The sequence below is a fragment of the Saccoglossus kowalevskii genome, chromosome 2 (genome assembly GCF_978046115.1).
Source record: "Saccoglossus kowalevskii chromosome 2, keSacKowa6.1, whole genome shotgun sequence".
NCBI lineage: Eukaryota > Metazoa > Hemichordata > Enteropneusta > Harrimaniidae > Saccoglossus > Saccoglossus kowalevskii.
Genome location: NC_140642.1, coordinates 34,116,667 through 34,140,100, shown reverse-complemented (window position 1 = coordinate 34,140,100; position 23,434 = coordinate 34,116,667). Strand labels below are relative to the sequence as shown.

Here is a 23,434-nt window from a genome sequence, read left to right as displayed (position 1 = left end):
TCGTTTTGTTTTTTTAATTTAAAAAGTCAATCTTTTTGCACTATTTATTAGAATGTATCAAATAGAGAAAAACAATATTTAATTAATATATATATCACAAAGAAAAAAAAAGTCTAACTTGTCCAACAATGTGCATAATTGGTGTATATGTGGTAGAAAAATAATAAAACAAGTTTTCTACACTCGTACTTGCTTTGCGTGATTTACCTTAACAATGGGGAGGGGGGCTTGAAATGTATATTTTTGGACAACTCTGGAAGTTTGCCAGGCAGGAATTTGCTAAGTGACTTTGCTATTGCATTTTGCACAAGATTGATCAAACTCTGGACATAATGGTGAACAAAACTGTCGTGACACAAGAGGTCTTGCTAGTTTAGTCCAGGTTTTATCCGTACACTGGACGTGAGCAGTCTGTTCCCAAATCTTGAACTTTATTACCGTGGTTAGTTTCATCATGCTACTCATTTTAGTTTTGTGGTGAAAGCATGTCATTAATTTATCAAGTCGGTGTGATTCTGTGCAATTTTATAGTATATACTTTACTGTTGATGTGATCAAACACCCTATGCCTAAAATTGGATTTGCAACTGATAAAAATATATACAGTTACTCGTTGTATATGAACAATGGGCCAATCAGTTCTGAAAAAACTATCGGCACATTAACTCTGTTGGTGTGGTGGCCATTTCAGACTCCCATGGAGATAAACATTTTTTCTGTCGAGTAAGTTGCAGTCTCGTGCACGTTTATCATACAAAAACTTCGCTCTGAAATTGCCAGGACAGTTTCAAATAGAGAAAAGTGTCAGTTACCAGCGAAAGGCGACATGGTTAGAACAATAGCAACGAGTCAAAGAATGGTACAACTATTGTTAGCTTAATTTATTTTCAGATTTTGCATAAAAAAGCAGTGGGAAGAGATTTTTTAAGAATTGATCCCTTCGGCGACAAATCGTTTACAACTCCAAATGTATAAGCTATGTATAATATGTACATATTATATTCGACAAATTATCTCTTTATACAGTGGCAGACTAATAACACAGAATATCTTGGTTCACGTTTGATAAGAAATTATAAAATAGTAGTTGATATTTATTGTTCATATTATCCTGTCGCTTAAGTCATCAAAGTCCGGGGAGAAATAATAGTTTATTTGACGTATGACACTGACAACAGGAAGGAAAAGGGGAGCATCCCGGAGCACAACAAGGCTCCAATGCTGTGTCTGTTGGTTTTCCTATTTCACTCTCTGCCCATACAAGACTTGCTTCAAATTCACGCTTTATGTCATCTATTCGCATCAAGACATCAGTATAGGCTGGATCTAAATTTAAATTGTATATCTCCGACGGATCCTGGTTTAAATCGTACAGCAGTGGTGGGACCTGCTTTGTGCGGTTATGGGTTTCTGGACAGTCAGGATCGTGCGTAAAGTCTGTGTTGCTGCTCCCCTGTGTGTAGTAGTGTGCTTTATACTGCTTGTACCGGACTGCATATATTGGGTAATCGGGTGTTGAATATGGCGAGATATAGAAGAATGACTCTCGTGTACTCTGGTGGGGAGAAAAAAAACGAAACTAAAATATGATGACATTTATAGTAGTAAATACAATATAAGCTTTGAGTAAATATGCCTACTGAATTTGAATTGAACTGAAAAACAATGACAGTTGTATGCGACTGCTTCTTTAACTATGCGAACTACTAATGTATTGTGTACATCGTATTCAGGAAACAAACGAAAAATCTTGTTTTTCACGGGCACATGCGCCTTTGATACAGTAAATAAATTTCAATAAATCTAATTTTATACTTAATTAAAATAAACGTTGACAAAAAAAAACAAACACCAGCCATGGTCAGTTTATTTGGCCATAACCTCAACACTACACTTTGGTAGATTCTCTTCAGAAAGTGCGTTTTAAAATGCACCCTCATGCACCAAGTTTGATACATTAGAGGTGTGCTTACTCAGAGCGATGTATTTTTCCAAAATCACGACTTCTCGGTAGAATCACACACAGGTTTATGTTTGTTTACGTTGATATCGCCGTCTTGTGGTCACGCTCACTCTGAGCGAATCTATATAACAGTAGGGGACGGTTGTCATACTTGTGATGGTCTTACAATTGGATGGTGATTTCTCTTTCAAATATACCGTACCAGGGAAAGTGTTCTATGTTCTTCATGTAATGAAGTGTTTGTATACAAGGGATTGTCCATGCAAAAATGACGAATGAGGCCGAATTTTATTAGCAGTTGGCTTAATGTTACCACAGCGTTTCTATTGGATGTGAAAGTTTATTTTCTCCCTGATTTGCAGGAGCTGTGTTCAAGATGGTTACCCCCCTATCAATATTAAATTACTTGTACTTGGTAACTGTAAACTACTTTTACATTATCACGCCTTGCATAACAAAGCAAATTGTCCAGGGAAATCCAGAAAAGTACCAGGCCACGTAAAATCATTCTATGTCACTTAAAGCAATATAGACTTCCCTGAAGTGGACGCGACCACAAATCAGGGCCAGCAGGATTTGAAAGCCAACTGCCAACTGCAAATTGGATTCCCCAATACTTATAAGACTCGCTGTAAATTTGCACAAACAACTTACTATGTATGTATAAAGGAAGGAAGGAAGAATTTGATTCGACATGAAATTTGTTTACCAAAAATAAAAACAAAACTAGAAATTTACAGGAATTGTTACATTCTAAAAATCGAAGAAAGCTTAGAAAGAACTCCTGTGTGCTGAGAGTATTGAAGACACATTAAAAATTAATTCAAAATTACTTGTACATGAGATATTGATGGAAAAGCTGAAAACTAATTATTTAAATCAGGTAACTAATATGAACAGAACAGAACAAAAAAATTATGAATTATTATACTAACTAGAGAAATTTTAACCCAAAATTAATCAGGCCTGTCTATTGTCCTAGAGCATTTATGTACCAAATTTTATTCAAATGTGATGATCAGTAATTGAGATATCAGTGTTAATTAATTATGTAAATTACCGGTACCGGTAGGTGATTAACAAGCATAAATAAATATTTACCAAAAACTAATTGGGTCTCTGCATACATGTAGTTCTCTATAAAAGTTTCATTAAAATCCAATTTGTGGTTCCTTATATATCAGTAGAACATTATGCAAATTAGGTAATTAATATCCAATCAAAACTAATCAGGTCTCTGCATAGTCCTAGAAGATCTATGTATCAAGTGTCATTGAAATGTGATGATTACTACTTGAAGTATCAAAAGCTGAAAATTAATTAATTATGCAAATTAGGTAAATAATATGTACTGATATTACCCTATAAACTATCAGGTCTGTGCAGTGTCCTATAACATCTATGTACCAAGTTTTATTGAAATGTGATGATTAGTATTTGAGATATCAGTGGAAAAGCCGAAAATTGATTAATCATTATGCAAATTAGGTAATTAATATTGCACAGATTTTTACCCAAAACTAATAAAATCTGCGCATTAGTTTGGAGCATCTATGTGCCAAGTTTCATCAAAATCCAATGAGTGGTTCTTTAGATATCAGTGGAACAGCTAAAAAATGATAATTAGCTGAATTATCATGCAAGTTAGGTAAATAATATGCATGGATTTTTACCAAAACCTAATCGAATCTGCGCCTTGGCCCAGAGTATCTATGCACCAAGTTTCATCAAAAATCAATGTATGGTTCATGAGATATCAGTGGAACAGACGGACACACATACACATACATACACACATACATACACACACAGACACATTAACTGCAAAGACTCCCATTGTGTGCTTCGCACACAGGAGTAAAAAATAAATGTTCTTGACATTAGAGGATTTTGAACAATCACTTCAGCAAAACTCTGAAATGTGCACATAAATAATTGTGAACGAGTATGAAAACATATTTAAAAGTGGTGGTCATCACACCACGTCCTGTTCGATATAGGACTCATATTGATGTGTACAACACAAGTTTGTTAACATGAAATTCAAAGACGTAGTACACAATGATCATCACCCTTTAAGAAGTTGTTATAGCTAAATATTTACCTTTCCACTGTTAAACAGAACATCTCTGATGTCAACCCCATCTAAGGCGACTCTAGGTAGTGTACCATTAACAAGTTTAACTATGGTTGGTAGTAAGTCTAATGTACTTGCTAGTTCCATAGATCTCCCAGGTTTAATCATACCTGGCCAGTATGCTATGCCCGGTACTCGCTGTCCACCTTCATATGTGGTACCTTTACCACATTTTAACGGCCCAGCGTTGCCACCGCGGTGTTTGTTGCGTAGACTTGGCCTAAATAAATCAAAAGAGCGAGTACGGCTGTAAAAAGTAAGCATGTCATATGATGCAATCAAGACCACATCCATTTTCTTAAGAAATGATTGGGTAATGAACAAATGTGATAGAGCTGAATAGACAAAAATAAACCTGAAGCACTTTATGAATTTGAAGAAAACAATCAGTTTTGTAGTCAATATGCAAAAATAGATAGATAGATAGATTTTTTTTGACACAAAATTTAGTATGAATGAAAAAAAACATAAAATAAATCAATGGTCAAAAAAAAAAAAACTAAAAAAAAAAAAAACTAAAATAAAGCTTAGAAATAAAATCAATAAATATGATAAACTAGTGATTATGTGTTTCATTTATGCATGATATCAGATAACCTATTGGTGTTTTTTAAAATTATGAATTTAGATATGAAATACTTTTTTTCTCAGTTGGAACATTTCCTCCCATAAAATTAGAGTGTATTCACTTTCAAGGACTTTGCAAATTTACATCAACTTACCCATTGTCTGATGTGAAAAAGACAAACGTATTGTCTTCAACTCCAACGTCTTTCAAGAGTTGCACTACTTTACCGACACTATCATCCACTTCGGCAAGTGAATCACCAAAGCTTCCCCGCAGGGTACTGTTTCTATACCGATGACCTGCAAACTGCGGATGATGTGTGTGTTGAAAGGAATAATACAAGAAGAATGGAGTCTTGCTCACTGCATTAGTAGTGATGAAATCTGTGGCCTTCTGGATGAACTTGTCTTCAAGTTTCGTCAAGTCTACTGGCTGCTCAATGATTCTATCATTGTGGAATAATGCACAGCCAGTGTAATACAGGTCACATTGGTTAAAACAAGGATCAGATGGGTAGAAACACTTCAGACATGGGCACATATCGTGCGAGAAGGGAGTTCCAAAGAAACTATTAAATCCATAATTCATTGGCAAATATTGTTGATTTTTGCCAAATCCTAGATGCCATTTTCCAACAATAGATGTATTGTATCCTTTCACTCGCAGGATCTCTGCCAGCGTGGTCTCGTTATGCGGCAACCCTCCAGAAGACTCAGGGAGAAACACATTGGGCCAAATACCAGTCCTTGGGGACAGCCTTCCAGTTAATAGAGCTGCTCTGTTTAGCATAAACAAAAGTATAATGTGATTAAATTATATGTGAATAAAGTGCGAGGCATTAAAACAGGAAATACGAAAATAAACTGACCCGGAAAACGACTATCTCCATATCAGTCTCCCTTGCACTATTGCAATATTTCTAGAAACTTTGCATATTACTTGTATTTATTGTCACATCAGCATGGAAATTGGAATAGCAGGTACTTGAGGGAATTGGAAAAAATACAATCACTATGGTAATAATTAGTACTGGTAGTATTATTTGGATTTTCAGTCCTCAAGTGTCATAGCTTCCAATAATACTCAAAAAACGGAATTATTATAAGACCCCTCAGTCACCAAACATGTAGAATGCAGGTGTGCCTATTTTGGATATTGAATGTATGTGCAATTTGTCTGCATAAATGGATTATTGAACATTGGGTCACTACATCTAGTGACTGTTCTGTACCACAGAAGGGAACTCACTTTGATTTTGGGTGGGACTGGGAGAGCTCCACAGCCCGTTGATAACTGGACCAGTGAAGACCGACGCCGATGGCGCTTTTGCCCCAAAATTGGCGTTTTTCGCCAAAAATGGCCTATATTTATCTAAAAATGGGGGTTCAAACATCGGCGCATACCCCTATAGTTTAACTATGAAAGTCTCACCCACAGGTCTCACCCGGTCCTGTACCAATTAAACAAGATCTAGTAGTATTGTATGACCAATGTGTAGCAAAACGTACCTGGATGGGGAACATAATGGACTAGCAGCATAAAACTGAGTAGCCGTGGTTTCGCGGCGTTTTGGGTCCGGGAAGGTATTTTGCTTCGTCTATCAGTTATATATACATCGTCGGTATACAGTCGGACCCTAACGCCGTTAGGGTCCGACTGTATACCGACGATGTATATATAACTGATAGACGAAGCAAAATACCTTCCCGGACCCAAAACGCCGCGAAACCACGGCTAAAAACTGAGTGAACTGCAGACCGTTTCTAGACAATTGGTCAATATGTGGGGTACTGGAAGTTGGGTGTCCGTAACAACCCAGATCTCCGTATCCCAGATCGTCAACGAATAAAAATACTATGTTGGGAAGACCGTGACTGTGGGTGTTGCCCAGAACTGACCACACACACTGGATAATTACGACTATCTGTGTCGTTTTCAGTTCCATGATTTCAATTTCGTGACAATGATACACGATCTATTTTTAAGATCGCACCCCTCCCTCCGTCCATAAACATAACAGTTTCAGCAGCATAAAGTTGGCGTCGTATTGGCATAATAATATTAGCATCGGATTAGCATCAGATTTTCGTACATTCATAGGTAAAAATGAAATTGATCACATTCTTCATTATTGTCAATAAATAAAATATTGTCATAAATGTGGCATAATTCAAGAACTATAGCTATTAACTCTATTTTCAGCTACAGGCAGTGAAGCAAACCGATGCCGATCCGATTCCGATGCCAACTTAACGCTGCGGCTCATGAATAACATCAGGTGGTTTGAACCCCTTAACTAACTTAAAATAAAGTAACCACTATTATGGATGTTAGCTCCACAATACAACCAATTTACCATTAAAAACTATTACTGATAAAACATTTGAAGCTTGGTAGCAGACAAATCACTTACCGTTGTTTCAGCCACTTCAACTCTCATAACAGCTTACTTACACAATTTAATTTCCGAAATATAATGGAAAGGGTAAACAATTCGAACAATGAAAATGTTGACCATTTTACAATGTTACAATACAATACAATACAATACAATACAATACAATACAATACAATACAATACAATTTTATTCTAATCAACTATCTAATTAAAAGTAGGGAGAGAATATTAAAACATTTTAAAATAAATTTCGTCGGAATAACATCTCAAACATTATTTTTAATGAGAAGTACCACATAAACATTAATAAATATGGATTGAAAGATCAGCATCTACCGTGTGTACAGTTATGTCACTTATTAAATGGCATTATTGCAATATACAGCTTGGCCAACTTTTTTAATACTAGTAGTTGAGAAGGAACTCTCGTTCACCGTTCAAAATTCCGAACCGTGACATCTGTCCAAACTGTAAGTTAAGAAGTACCTGACATTAACAAGTGTGCGAATTAACAATCTGCATTGACGATTCTAAAAATGACAAATCATTAAGTAAGCACAGGCTGACAATTTGTTTTTAATCAATGATCATCAGTGAACAAATTATATATAATACCGTGTATGTGTTACAAAATTAACATTATTTTAAGAGATTTGTTGATGACGAAAACCAATGCTCAGTTGCCATTTTTTTCATATTGATTGATTTTTTTCTCGAACAGTGAATGTAAAAATCTTTGAGAATAAATTTTTGGTTAGAAAAATATCATTTAAATTAAAATGAATTAAAACAAGGAAAGGAATCTGCATATAAAATATAGTTGAAGCCTTAGATGCTTGAATTGCTGGTGCCTTTCAATTTTGTTTTTGTTTTAAATAAACATTATCTATGACAATTGTAAACTATATACTATCACACTGTTAATATTGATGTAATGTAGATTGAAAATTACTGAAGATCATAGCAAAAATATACAAGCCAGACTAGACACAAACTTTTTGTGAAAGTTACTAAATGTAATGCATGGTGTAAAGTTGCATTCATACTTCGTATTATATACAGATCACCTGACTGTGATCACCATGGAAAATAATAAAATCAGATGACAAGTAATGAAATGCCAACATAATTGTCGTTGTTGTATATAATCACTCAAGTCCATAAGATTCCCCATGAACTGTACAAAATCCAAATGATGCGTACAGTGGTTAGTGAGAAGTTTTAAGCGTGATCTTCGCCCAACTTCACTTATAATTTCACCTATAACTGACCGATCCCTTAGCGCATACAGCAGTGACAATATTTCGTATCGAAATACATCCACAATAAATCGCTTTTGTATTAGTCAACAGTATGTGTACTATTTTGGTTCACTGACAATTTGGTTTAAAAAAACGGTTAAATATTACCCATACAATGCCATTTTAGTCGCAATTTTCACAATAAAAACACACTTCCTCATTAAAAATAACACCAAAATATTGTCAATATTTTAATAATACCAGACATGAAAAATTACTTTGTAAGACACTATATTTTTTCACCATGTCTTCAAGCAAAATGTTGAGATATATTCTTGCCATAACAAACAAATGTTCGAGTACGTGTTTTCACACAAATCTGTCACAAGAATTTCTAATGAACAACCCACCCTCAAAAGTAACTTTCACTAACCCATTAACCAAGTACAGAAATGTGATTTTAATATTATGAAAGTTCGACCCATACTGTCATAGCTCACAATGAACACTATGTGACGTCAGCCGCGACTCTCGTGAGTGTGTTATTTTGGATACATATTTTATTGATAGACTGGGTTCACATATAATTCAAGTAGCTTTCCATTTATGGTAACTCTATTCCCAATTTCGATCTTGTTCAATCACGGACCTTGAGTATTGTGAATAAAGAATAATGCCGAACAGACAAGCGGCTCTTGTGCAATGAACGAGTGAAAATAATTAAATCTTTTCAAAAAGTTTCTCGTTTTTGGCTAGTGGCTCACAAACATATATTCATATGTCAAAATAGTTTCTGCTATTTTTGTATATTCATATACCGGTATCATTTATTCCAACTAGAAAAACAATATTAATTTACTGGTCCCTTATTCATAAACTTGCATGTAAAAAAGACTTTTAATAAACCATTTCCTAGGCCATTCTCCAAAGACCGGATTGTATGATAGATCTCCATAAACCAAACACTTCCGTAAACTGAACACTATTTTCCAGTCCATTTCCCATGGATTGTAAAAACAACCCCTATAAACCAAAACACAAATATAATAACATATAATACGTCCAAAAATCTAACAACCACAAACATAATACATTTTTCCCACCAAAAATGTAATACTCCCAACCACAAATATGTTAAACATCTAATTTTGTTTTGGCACCTTTTCTTCCCACTCGATGGCTCCACAGACAAGACGACAAGAACAGACTTCAAAAGTGTATAAATTGCTTTTTCTCAAGCTTTTACTGTAAATTTCTTTGCTATTTTATGAGCAGTTGTGTCCCCATTTTCATAATTTTGGATTTACACCAACCACTTAATTGGTTGAAAACCCCAGCAGATCATCTACAGAGTACCTCCTTGTTTACTTCGACTATTCAGTTACATCGAATGGTTGTAACACACAAGGTTTGTATGACTGAGCATAGTAAAATACACAAACTCTTGAGGATATTTTGAAATTATACAAAGAAAAACCTTACCCCTTTGGTAACCTGGGAATGCTAGAACTGCCATTCTGGCACATAGTGTTTATTTTTCAATGTAAGGGCTTCAGACGATAAAACCAGAGAAATATGGATGGACCAAAGTGAATAATTCACTTGTGTCGAAAGTTAAGACTTTAAGTAAAATGTTGGTGCATCAACTATCTGGGTCAATTGCTGGGCATGCATCTTATAGAATAAATGTTACTAATAAAAAGTAACAATAGATGACCTATAAATACAATGGAAAATTATAATTTTCTTAAAATTTTCTATATTTTGACAAATTTCATTGTTCTTATACCCAAAATCAAGGTTTAACATTTTCAAATTTTGTTTGCACCATTTGTGCCATATTTTGTGTCCAAAATTAGGTATATGCAAACAAATGGAAAACATTTATATAAACAATGAAATTCCGCCAGTCATTATGATTTGTATACAATCAAGTCATTGTGTCACAATTTATTTTATATACATGTACACTTTGATGTTCATGCATTGTTATTTACATCCAATGTGCTCATTAATTTTGTCAGAAATGAAATACACAAAACTGTTTTACAAATAACACAATGGAATTTATTTATAAACATTGCATTTTGCTACATGATATGTAAATATAACGCATCTTTCTGATTATATACAACATACATTAATTCTCATGAATATAAATGAAAAATATAATATATATATTTTGATCCTTGGTTTGTAAATGCATGCTGCAACACCAATTGATATCTTGAATCACAATTGAATAACTTTCAAGTAATAAAAGTAATAAAGTGTAATAGTACAAATATTTTTATAAACAAACCAATACGTTAACTAATGGTTTATATATAATTAATTACTGTAAAATACTTTATTTTAGCTGGAATTAATTTTCGCTGAAAAGACATAATGGGTGTTTTGCATGGAATTTATTTTCACTGATTTTTGACAAGTTGAATGTAAAATACAGGAAAAAGGTATATTCGCTGGATTTTATTTTCACTGATTCATTCCTTCAGCCAAAATAGCGAAAATCAATTCCAAGTGAAAATAAAATATTTTACAGTAATTAATTAATTAATTGAAATATCATCATTATTAATAATGAAAAAATATCAAATTTTTACATATAGGCTATATTAACATAAAAAACACAATATAAATAAATGCAAAAATGGCACCCCCATAATCTTCAGCCACAACTATTATATCAACCACAAATAACCATCAACAAAAAATGTAATAAAATGTAATATCAATCAAAAATGAAATATCCCTCAACCAGTGAACTTCAGCTAATAAAATAACATTCTGGAATATTCTAAAATAACATACCTCAATCTACTTATGGGTCCTACAAGCTTTCCCTTATTTTTGAAAGAGAAGATAGATTTTGGCTGTTGCTAAGAAACCAGTTATTGCTAAGCAGCCGGAGCATATTATTGAAGGAAATATTAAAAAATAGTTTATTTGAAAGTTAAGGATTGTGAGTGACCTAATTTATGACATTGACAACAAGATGGGAAGGGTTTACATCCTGGTTTGCAACAAGGCTCTAGTTTAGGGTCTTTGTATTTGTTTATTTCACTCTCTGCCCACTTCATACTGGTAACATGGCGCTCATAGATTTGGTGAATCTCATTCAGAAGAACATTGTACTCTGGAAGTGAATTCAGATTGTACAACTCAGAAGGATCCTGATTTAAATCAAATAGCAATGGTGGGTTGTGCCAGGTTAATTCTGCAGATGGACGACAGTCTTTATCTTTATTCTCAACACCACTTTCAGAAGCGCCCCGAGTATAGTAGTGTGCTTTATACTGATGATATCTGACCGCATAAACACCTTTGTCTTGCCTGGATTGTGGATAGTAGTAAAAGAATGTGTCCCTCAATCCCTGTAAAAAAATAGTCTTGTTATTAATTGATAACAAGCAGCCTGTCGGATAATATAGCTTTGCAGTCTTCAATGCATAATGAGACAAGCAGCCTGTAGGCTGAGACAGCTCCGCTGTTAGCAATGCACATTTCAATTAAAGAACAGAAGATATCATTAGAAAATGAACAATATGTATAGTATCAAAGCAATCAGACTTGCTGTTTTCAACAAGAATTTGGAAGTATTACTTTTTACCAAAAATGACAAAAATATTCATCAAAATTACATAATTGAAGATATCATCACGAAATGAAAAAATCTGACAGAGGTCAACCTGAGGTACTGGTACCAATAGATACTTAAGGTAGCAGGATAGTTTTTTTGCATGAAAAATGTAAACACCTATAATCGGAATATATTTTACAAGAAACCATACAATCTATATATGTTTGGAAAGCTCTTGACTTGTACTTTCCTATTATTAATATTTTGTGAACATTGTGTTTGTTTTAGCGTCACGTGATTCTGAAAATCAGCGGGGCTGATAATTTAACTAACGTGAATAAAATTTTAATTGTCATCTGATTTGCCGTTTTTAAAAGAAAATGTTATTTGTCAATGTTTGTGTATGTATGTTTAGTTGTCAAGAAATATGTAAATGACTGCTTGCATTTTGATAATTGCAATAGTTTGAAATAGCAATCAACCCAGTAAAAGTAGTAGGTGGTGGTTTGAAGTTATGTTGACATGCCATGCTGATCAGTGGTCCAAGATTTGTGACTAGTTCTTGTGTAGAGATTTTCAAATTGCATCAAATGTTGAATCATGATGAATATTATTTTAGTCTGTATTAATGTAACCATCAAGTTCTTTTCATCTTCATGATATAACCATGAATTAATTATTGAGGAAGTCATCATGTAATGTTTTTTTTTTGTAATCCACACACACAAATACCGTCAAAGTAGTTATGGTGCTGACCAGTGGCCATGACAGCCATCTAATCATAATTGGGAATTTACATAGTTGCCTTGACACTTTGTAGCAAATGAACTTGAAGTGAAAATTTTATAGTTTCCAGTAAACGTGAAATCGATTGAGGTAGACTTTCAAACACTCAAATTTTTTACATACACTAAAATTGTTAACACTTCACTTTCCTGTTCATTTGACAATTACAATGAGATCGTAATACGGAATTAATTTTAGTCTGTGTGTGACCAAAATTTATGATAAAGCAGTGATACATCTCAAATTCAACATTTTAAGTTTACAAGATGTTATGCAAAGTAAACACCGCCCATTATACGGTAGATTCCCTCTTGTTCAGGCTATGCAAGAAAATCTAATTCTAGCCATCGAACATTAGAGATTGGACAACAAATTTGTCATAATTATACAAGATTATATTAATATCTCACTCAACAATATGTGTACTATGCTATTATTTTTATTAATATTTTATAATAGTACTTACCTTGTCTTGCGTGAACAGAATGGGTCCCATATCAACACCATCCAGTGTAACATTTGGTAGTATACCATTCACCATTTTTGCTATCGTTGGTAGTAAGTCTAGTGTACTTGCTAATTCCATAGATCTACCAGGTTTAATCATACCTGGCCAGTATGCTATGCCCGGTACTCGCTGTCCACCTTCATACGTGGTACCTTTACCACATTTTAACAGACCAGCTACACCACCTCTCGTTTTCCATTGGATACTAGGCCTATATGAATCACAATATGGATATGTAAAATTTCAAAAATGAATACTGTAAAATCTGTTAGAAGCCGCACCCATTCTTTTAGAACAATTGAGACCCAACAATTCGTGTAGATGCTCTAATAGAAGCTGCACCCTCTGTTGCATTATACAATTTTAATAGAAGCCGCGGCTTTTAATACTGATTTTACAGTAGATTGTAATATATATGCCCATGTTTTACCAGACTTTCTGTCTTCAAATAATGAAAACAAGTGATTGTAAATGACATAGTCCCGTCATGTTTTTAGTGACTTTGTCAAACAATAAAAACAATTTAAATATTGGGATAGTATTAACTAAGAATGTGCATGAAACAGGTATAAAGACCAAGTTTGAATGAAATTGGTCAATGCATGCCCCAAAAACTGTTAATGAAATGTCCAAATGTTGATTTTTGGGACAAATAATGGCTGTCAGTTGAAGGTCAACAAAATAAAACAAAGCGATATTCACATGTATCACATGTATCACTTTGGATGTACCAACTGGAAAAAACAAAAACATTAACCCTTTGTATCTTGCCTTTGTACAAAATTTAACCCAAATCTGTACAATCATCTCTGTAAAATTAGCAGAACACTCAAAAAATCAAAATGGCAACCAGTACAACATTTTGAATCGAATCACGAGGCATGTCAAGGCATATCTGAGAAACGGTTGATGACATTTCCAAATGTTGATTTTTGGGACAAAAATAACTGCCAGTCGGTCAAAGGTCAACCAAATAAAAAATAAATCAATGTGCACATATCTCTCATTATGACTTGTCTTTGTACTAGCTTTGAAGAAAATCTGTCCAAGTGTCTCTGAGAGATGAGGACTGATGCACGAACAGATGGAACCCAAAACTCAAGTCTCCATTTCGGACTACATCCGACAGGGACTAAAAAAACTCCTTACCCATTATCCGATGAGAAAAAGACCAGTGTATTTTTGTCAATGTCCTGTTGTTTCAATTCTTTAATCACCTGACCAACACTCCAATCAATCTCGGCCAATGAATCACCGAAGACTCCCCGTGATGTAGAATTGCGGAACTTTTTTCCTGCAAACTGAGGATGGTGGCAATGCTGGAAAGCATAGTACAGAAAAAAAGGCTTTTTCTCTTGAGCATTTTTCGCTATGAAATCCCGAGCAGCATTAGCGTATTGTTCATTCAGTGTCAGTAAATCAACTGGCTGGTCCACGATCTCATCGTTGTAAAACAGAGGACATCCAGGAAAATATGGTTTGCAAGATCCATAACAAGAATCTCTGGGCCAGAAGCAAGTCACACAGGGGCACTGGGCGTGAGTGTATGGTATACCAAAATAATAGTCGAAACCAAAGTTTGTAGGTAAATACTTTTGATTTTCTCCCACACCAAGATGCCATTTTCCAATCATACCAGTTTGATAGTTCACAGTTTTCAACAATTCAGCAATTGTTGTTTCGTTCAATGGAAGACCACCAGAATCGTTTGCTTGGAATACACCAGGATACACACCAGTGCGAGGGGGAAGACGTCCAGTTAATAATGAGGCTCTGCAATAAAACAATAAAGTTGATGTTTATACTGTCTGGGTAATTAAATAAATTTGTGAAAAGGAGAACAATTCAGGAAAAATGTGGAATTTCCAAACGTGCTAAAACCATCATACTAATAAAAAAATGTAAAAGGCTGACAGCTAAATGCACTAAACTAAACTAAAATGTGAAAAGGTAGTCATTGAATGTATTGTTCTTTGTAAGCCCAGTGAATTTAAAAAATCAAATTAATAGATATTGAATATATAATATAATATAATAATAATATTTATTGCATCCATAGAAATACAATCTTTCTATCAGTCTACAGCAATATAGTAATAAAATGAAGTTGAGTTTGTTAATAATAAGATAAAAGTAACTTAATGAAAGTACCATGTAATGAGTTTATAAAGAATTTTCATTTTTGATTTCAAAAGATCTGTAAATATACTTCCCTATTTGTTTAATTATATTTTCGATATTATTGCTCATCCGATATATCAATGTTTTTTTTTTATTATCTATTTCTTTAGGGAGTTAATATTTTCCTTCATTTCGTCTTGATAATTGTTGTAGAGATGACAATCTATGAAGAAATGTAATTCATCTTCAGTTTCATTTTGAGAACAGTTTATGCAAGTTCTATTTTCAATTGAAGTTTTTGGTTAAGTGTGTCTTCCTGTTTCAATAGCACGGTTATGGTTACCGGTTCTAAATTTACATAAAGTGACTCTTTCTTTGAAGGGAAGTACAGATAAATATGGTTCACAAGTATAAGTATATTTAAACATTACATATGTTCTTCAGCTTTGTTTTTTCTTTAAGGCATTCTTTCCAGAACTCAATGTAATCCTTTTTTAGCACATTCATAATTTGTTTTGAATCCTGTGTTAAATTGTCTCTTATTCCAGATTTCTTTAATTTCTGAATTGAAATACCTCATGATAAGTTTGACTTCATGTGTTCTTGAAATGCTAGTTTTGTTAAATTATTTTCTGGAAAATCCTAAATTCTAGACCAGTAATTAATAAGATTTATTTTAATATCAACAAGTAATGGAAATTCTCTCAGCTCTGCTCTACATGCAGTATTTGTGGAAAATTTGTTTAGATTCAATAGTTGTTTTCAAAATTTTAGATGAACTTTTTCTGTTGATGTTTTATCCCATTTATTGCTATCTAAGATTTCCATTCCCCAGATTTCTGCACCATAATAAGATAGGTTTTACACACGACTTGAAAATAGGAATAGCTGTTTTGCAGTCAGTTTCTTTTGGCAAGTATTTTGACATAACATATAAAGGTCTGAGTGCTTTATCTGCCATATTTTTCCTTGCTTCGTTGAATTTACCATTTGCCTGTATTGTTACCCCCAGATACGTATATGAATTGACACAAGTACTATTTTTATCCTGATAGTAGAAAATCTCCTTAGTCTTTAATAATTTTTTATTGAAAATATTTTTTTTTTTGTTTATATTAATTTGTAGTTTCTATTTAGTGCAGTAATCATTAAAAATATTTAGAGACTTTTGCATACCACTATTTGTTGTTGGTAATCTTTTAGGACATTATACAGATCATTTACAAAAATATTGAAAAGGCTTGGACTCATGATACAACCTTGCTTCACCCCTTTTATTGTTTGAAACAAGGGTGATACTTTTTGGCCAAAACGTATACATGATTTTGTATTAAGGTACATGGTTTTTAGAATTTTATACAGATTTTCATTAATCCCATTTTTGAGCAGCAATTTATAAAACAATGAATGCAATGCACTGATTTTTAAACCTTTAAAGTAACTGAAGATCTGCATTTGAAAGAAAAATAAATAGATAATGGATTTTTTTCCTGGTCTTATTTAAAATAAAATTTTATTTTTGTTTGTTGACGACAAATAACCCCCACCCCTATTTTAGAAATGGTTGAGTAAGAGCAATTTGTAAACACTGTTTTCTCGATATATGTATATATGCTTCGGTTGTGTGGACGAGGGGGTAAAGATTTCGTTTTAGTCAAAAACATATTTAGCTTCAGTTTTAACTTTAAAATTATAGTATTTTACAAATTTCTCAAATTGTGTACCTGGAAGGGCTGCATACCGGGCTACCCGCATAAAACTGTGTAAGCAGCAATCCATTCGCAGCCAGTTTGTCTAAATGCGGCGTGGACGTCGTCGGATGGCCATAACATCCAAGATCACCATACCCTACGTCGTCAGCAAATAATATCACAATATTTGGTTCTGCAGTTTTACATTTGTCTATAAAATACTGCACAAAAACCGCGAACAACTGTATCCGCCAGAAAAACATTATTGTCAGAAGACTGACTCGAAGTTTCAGATTGGTTCAAGCCCCTCTAAGCAAGGGATTAAAATTAACTGGAAATTTAACATTTCAGTCGATAGATGGCGCAATAAAAACTAATACTGAATTGATCACGAGGAAAGACAACTGCATATTGAACAGATTTTACAAGCACTCAAATGCCTAGAGTTTAAATTATTGAAGTCATAGAATGTACTATATACATGTATATGTATTATTTTAACTTGAACAAAGATGTTTAATTATTGTGGTCAATGTTTTTTCTAAAAAATAAATATAACCTGTTTTTGTATATGTATATGTTTACCAGTTTATTTGTATTTTTTTCCAATCAAGAATGAAAAAGAAACTCTGATATTACATGGGAAGATAATTTGAAATTGACGACAACATAAATATGAAAGTCTATTGAATCTGATTTCACAATTATGGTATATCTAAAGAATTATTTGTGAATACTGTTATGTAGTCTATGCCCCCTTTTGCTCATCTGAGACAAACCATTAGATACTCAAGGCGATGGCAGAATTGATCCTACATAAATCAATAACGAAAAAAATCTGCAAGCCTATTTCTTAAATATCACACACAACAGAAATAAAAAAAAAAAATTACAGTGAATTCATCATTGAAAACAAAAATCAGCACAACACTAAGTGAAGGTAAAAACAAATATTTGGCACAGTTTTTCTGCCACGCCCCAAAGTTTCTAATGGGTCCATCCTTAAGTGAAAAACAAGCAAACTTGTAATAGTTTGTTTAAAGAGATATTATAAATATAAATGTTTCAATATGTATTGTTCGTCAATGGGAAACTGAATGTGGTTTGTGCAGTAAGTGAACAAAAAAACAGTCTTACTTAGATATTTAAATAAAGTTGCAGCACTTATTTCTGGAGATATTATAAACATTGAAACTTTTAAGACTGGTTTTAAAGCGCAACAGTGTTTGATATTCTACAACTAAGGCATACTGCATTTGCTTTATGCCTTATCCAGTTTACCATAAGTTAAAAGCCTAGTTTAATTGTTATCGAGTGAATATTTTTGAGACATATTATATTCCTTTTAGTAACTAGATTGACCATTTTAAAGTTTTAAATTTTCCGGCAACTATTTTGGTGCAATATTTTGCAAATTTACATGTTTTTTTTCTTAACATTTCTGGACCAGATGAACATGGAACTCTATAGGACTTGATCAAGATTTTATTATTGCAAAATTTTGCATATTACTTCGTAACATTTGACTTTAGAGTTAAAAATTAGAAAATCACAACATGAATACCCAAACTATTCCTAAAAAAACATGATACAAATCAAACAAACTGGAAATGTCAAATTTCTGAATAAGACATCACCCATAATGTTGACTTGCAGAACATGAGATATAAGAATACTGGTACGTAATAATTAACACCACACACACACAGACACACAGACAGACAGACAGACAGAACCAATGAACACCATCTATAATATTGTAAGTATTTATTGCAGTTTGAGGATTGCTCCCTGAGCATGGCAGTCATTAAGTTAAACAACATGGATATAAATATCTGATTATTAAATTGAGGTGAAGATAATTCATCAGTTCTCAATGTAAATATACATGATTCTTGCATTAATCTAATAGCAAAAAATCTTTATAAAACCATTAACAATATAGCATTATTATAACAAAATATATTCCTTAGGACCCAGCTGCACATTTGAGACCCATTTTTTTTTCATATTTTTTAAAGTTCACATCAGTTGCAACCAAATTGGGAATGTTACATTTCAATCTATATTATTCCGTGTTGCAGCAAATAACTGTTGGAAGTTAATCCAAATATACAGCTACATTACTAGTAATTTGTAAAACAGAAATAGACCAGGTTTTAGAAAAAAACGGCAAATCAGTGACCACTATAAGTACAATTTTTGTACTTCAATAGATCCAGAAAAGTTGGTGCAATAAAACGTTTACAATAAAAATTATATTGTTCAGACTATGGTATCTGATTTTGTAACCTGGTCACATTTCAACTACAAATGTAACACATACGAAATGGTTGACATCCTATTTTATAGTATGTGTCAACCAAGATGATCCATTCATTGCATTTATATCCATAACCAAACAACCTTCAAATTTAGACTTGTTTTCAGCCATCTCAATCAAGACAGCGACAGAGTCGCACCAGCTTCAGTATATTTATTGATTCAAGATGACAAGCAAAGGAGGATCACGTTGGGCTAAGAAGGCTAAATGTCATCAGTCTGGATCTGCAGTCTTACAAAGTTATACTGTTCATCTTAAATAACATTCCAAAAAATGGTACATCCTTGCTCACAAATATATATATATATTACTGTACCTTGTGGACCCTGTAAATAAAACAGTATATGATAAACAGCAGGACAGAAAGATATAACGTAAGTACCGGGTACAATGTAGTTGGAGGTTGTTGTATTTTTAGATCCTACAAGCAGCCTGTCGGCTGAGATAGCTCCGCTGTTAGCAATGCATATGGCAATTAAAGATTAGAAGATATCATTAGAAAATGAACAAATCTGAGCGAGGTCCACATGTAGTACATATATGTATAATATATCAAAGCAATTGGACTTGCGGTTTTGAACAAGAAGTCGAAAATATCACTTTTTACCAAAAATTACAAAAATATTCACCAAAATTAGAGAATTAAAGATATCACTACAAAATGAACTAATCTGAGAGAGGTCCACATGTAGTACCTATATATGTAATATCAAAGCAATTAAACTTGCGGTTTTTAACAAGAAGTTGAAAATATCACTTTTTACCAAAATTACAAAAATATTCACCAAAATTAGAGAATTGAAGATATCATCATGAAATGAACAAATCTGAGAGAGGTCCACATGTAATACCTATATATGTAATATCAAAGCAATTGGACTTGCGGTTTTTAACAAGAAGTCGAAAATATCACTTTTTACTAAAAATGACAAAAATATTCACCAAAATTAGGGAATTAAAGATATCATTACAAAATGAACAAATCTGAGAGAGGTCTACCCAAGGTACATATACACCAAGTATCAAAGCATTCAGGCTTGTAGTTTTCAAGAAGAAGTCAAAAAAGTAAAACATTGACACGGACGACGCCGGACAATCACTCATATGATAAGCTCCGCTCGACAAAGTCGACAGCGGAGCTAAAAAGAGGAAATATAATGGACAAAATTGTGCCAAATGAAGCTAAATGCAAGTAATCAATAAACAATTATATGGTTGGGAATTTATTCCCAGTATAATACATGCGCTTATATTAGAGTTGCTCTTCTAATAGAGAATGTGCATTATGTAGACAGTGAGAAAAACCAAAATCTTATTAAATATTACCTTATTAATTATTTTCCAACCACCATCTGTACATCTCAACATGTACAACATTGTGGGAATGGATTACATCCCGGATTACAACAAGGTTCAACGTCAGGGTCACTTTTTTTTTGAACTTCGCTCTCAGACCACACGACAGTTGATTCAAATCTCTTCTTAATGTCAGTGATTATTGTCAAGATAGTTGAATATTGAGGATCAGAATTCAGGTTGTAAATCTCTGATGGATCGTGGTGTAAATCATACAAAAGCGGTGGGTTATGGAGAGTTCGTTTTGCTGTCGGTCGGCAGTCTAAATCAGGATTTTCTTCCCCTGATAATCCAGAACCTTGGGTGTAGTAATGTGCTTTGTATTGCTTGTAGCGTACAGCATATACACCATATTGTGGGAATGCCTCACTGAAATAGTAGAAAAACGTCTTTCTTGGGCTCTGAAGGTGAAAAAGAAATGAATGAAACAATATTGTGATTTGCATGAAGTTATTATTTAATTTAATCAACTTTTGTAATTTTTTACGATATAAAACTTGCACAACATCAATTCTTGTGAGATCTTCATTGAATGTCACATTATTTGTATGCCCGAATTTTATAAATCATTGATACTACTTAACAACATAAATCCTCAATAGTCAGCCTACCTTTTCACTCTTAAACAGAACTGATCCAATGTCAACACCATCTATGGCGACTCTAGGTAGTGTACCATTGGTCAGTTTAACTATGGTTGGTAGTAAGTCTAAAGTACTTGCTAGTTCCATAGATCTACCAGGTTTAATCATACCTGGCCAGTATGCTATGCCCGGTACTCGCTGTCCACCTTCATACGTGGTACCTTTACCGCATTTTAACAGACCAGCATTACCACCACGGACCTCTCTTGTTAAACTTGGTCTGCAATGATAGCAACTAAATGAATCAATAAACTTTAAAGATATCCCTGGTATTCAACTCAACATACATGTTAGTGTTAGTAACATTGAGTTTCTATAGTTCTAGCTAGGGTTGAGTGTGTCCCTAAACAAGACTAAAATTTGAAGGTATCCAGTCACAAAATATCAATATCAGCATGTTGGCTAATGGGAAGAGAGTACTTCAAAGATAAATAAAGAATATATGTGGTTGTAGGTAACTTCTGAAGTCACAAACTAAAACATTGGAGCTTTTCTTTGTTTATAAAATGTGAATTCAAGATCACTTTATCAATATATGATTTTCTGATGCGTAGAATTAGCATAATTTGTTGTGTCCAGGAAAATGTTGTGTCTGTGATTCGCCAAAATGATTAGGCACACTGAAAGTCCTTTAATCATATCTATTGCTGGAACATTAATCAAGCTTCAGGAAAATGTGCATTAGTGAGTACTTCTAGTGGCTAATCATAAGGAGTTTTTGTCGTGGATAGTTTTGTATTGTCCTTACCCATTGTCAGAAGTAAAAAACACAAAAGTATTATCTTCCACTTTTTGCAGTCGTAACTCCTGAATAATTTGTCCCACAGCCCAGTCTAATTCCGCCAATGAATCACCGAATGTTCCCCTCAGTGTGCTATTTCTGAAATACTTCCCAGCAAACTGTGGATGATGAGTGTGCTGGAAAGGTAGATAGAGAAAAAACGGCGTTCCACTTTTTGCATTCCCTGATATAAAGTTCTTTGCTTCAGTACTGTAGACCTCTGTTAAGGTGGTCAGATCAACAGGTTGTTGCACTATTGTGTTGTTATGAAAAAGTGGGCAGGATGCGTCATACATTCGACATTGATCAAAGCATGGATCTGACGGGTAGAAACATTTCAGACATGGACACATGTCATGAGAGTATGGCACACCGACATAGCTATCAAAGCCATAGTTTGTAGGTAAATATTTCTGATTCTGGCCCACACCAAGATGCCATTTACCAATAATGGCCGTACTATATCCTAGTGGTTTCAATACAGCGGCAATGGTAGTTTCATTGAGTGGAAGTCCACCTGTTGATGACGCACTGAACACTCCTGGCCATATACCAGTACGTGGAGGTAGTCTAGCGGTAAGTAAAGAGGCCCTGTAAGTAAAATACAATAAATAAAAAGGTAATTCGGGTAGGGATATTCACTTTTAGTCTTTCTAATCCAAAAAAAAAATAGTCTCTCGGCTAATGAGTAGAAGAAACACAGTTCTACTATTATCCACTGGTATGCTTACCGAAACAAGAAAAGTATTCTAGCCCAGGACAAATCCAGCAAAGATTTGTATATCGTAGTTGCTGCACTATAAATACCATGACTGACTGAAATGGAGATACTAGTACCCGTCCTCATTTTCATTAGATTCCACATTTACAGAGCGATAAATTGTCAAAGTACTTGATAAATAAGGGGGCGTGGCACCGATAGTAAAAACTTTTCTTTCCTAGAACTGTTCATGTATTGTCCATGAATCATTATTATACCGCAACACCATATTTTTCACAGTTCAAAGTTCAAAGTGAAGTGTGACATGTACCTAGATGGGCTGCACACAGAATTAGCAGAGTAAAATTGTGTAAACACAAGTCCATTCGCAACCAGTTGATCAATGTTTGGACTGTAAGAGGTCGGGTGACCATAACTCGGCAAATCTCCATATCCGAGGTCGTCAGCAAAAATTATTACAATATTTGGTTTCTTGTGCACAGTTTCCTCTGCGCTACTTGCGTTAAAAGTTATTAAACATATAAACAGTATCTTGGAGACGAGACCCAAATCAACCAAGGGGGCAGCCATGTTGGAAGTTGTTATGCACATGCGCAATTCTAAAAGCAAAATA

General features: G+C 33.8%; 2 protein-coding genes across 2 annotated transcripts; both read right to left on the bottom strand.

The window, feature by feature from the left end:
- Positions 1–866: 866 nt before the first annotated feature.
- Positions 867–6,613, bottom strand: LOC100367692 (arylsulfatase A-like). The gene is made up of 5 exons (XM_085505794.1): positions 6,371–6,613; positions 6,177–6,265; positions 4,823–5,446; positions 4,068–4,320; positions 867–1,555 (listed from the first exon to the last, which is right to left on the bottom strand). The coding sequence occupies exons 1-5, from the start codon at positions 6,611–6,613 to the stop codon at positions 1,127–1,129; spliced, it is 1,638 nt and encodes a 545-aa protein (XP_085361920.1). The 3' UTR covers positions 867–1,126.
- Positions 6,614–10,351: 3,738 nt separating this feature from the next.
- Positions 10,352–23,391, bottom strand: LOC100367541 (uncharacterized). The gene is made up of 8 exons (XM_002739207.4): positions 23,132–23,391; positions 22,068–22,691; positions 21,287–21,539; positions 20,682–21,076; positions 17,030–17,272; positions 14,334–14,957; positions 13,143–13,395; positions 10,352–11,684 (listed from the first exon to the last, which is right to left on the bottom strand). Exons 1-8 carry the CDS (start codon positions 23,389–23,391, stop codon positions 11,253–11,255), a joined length of 3,084 nt encoding a protein of 1,027 aa, XP_002739253.2. The 3' UTR covers positions 10,352–11,252.
- Between the last annotated feature and the right edge of the window lie 43 nt (positions 23,392–23,434).

Excerpts from the sequence above, each read along its gene's own strand:
- LOC100367541 (XM_002739207.4), bottom strand. The coding sequence starts at position 23,391 with ATGGCTGCCCCCTTGGTTGATTTGGGTCTCGTCTCCAAGATACTGTTT. Across the intron at positions 17,273-20,681 it reads CCACAATGTTGTACATGTTG|TCTTCTGACAATAATGTTTT; the intron begins AGATGTACAGAT and ends ACTTCGAGTCAG. Across the intron at positions 13,396-14,333 it reads TTTTTCTCATCGGATAATGG|GCCTAGTATCCAATGGAAAA; the intron begins GTAAGGAGTTTT and ends TGATTCATATAG.
- LOC100367692 (XM_085505794.1), bottom strand. The coding sequence starts at position 6,613 with ATGGAACTGAAAACGACACAGATAGTCGTAATTATCCAGTGTGTGTGG. Across the intron at positions 5,447-6,176 it reads CCATTATGTTCCCCATCCAG|AGCAGCTCTATTAACTGGAA; the intron begins GTACGTTTTGCT and ends TATGCTAAACAG. Across the intron at positions 4,321-4,822 it reads TTTTTCACATCAGACAATGG|GCCAAGTCTACGCAACAAAC; the intron begins GTAAGTTGATGT and ends TGATTTATTTAG.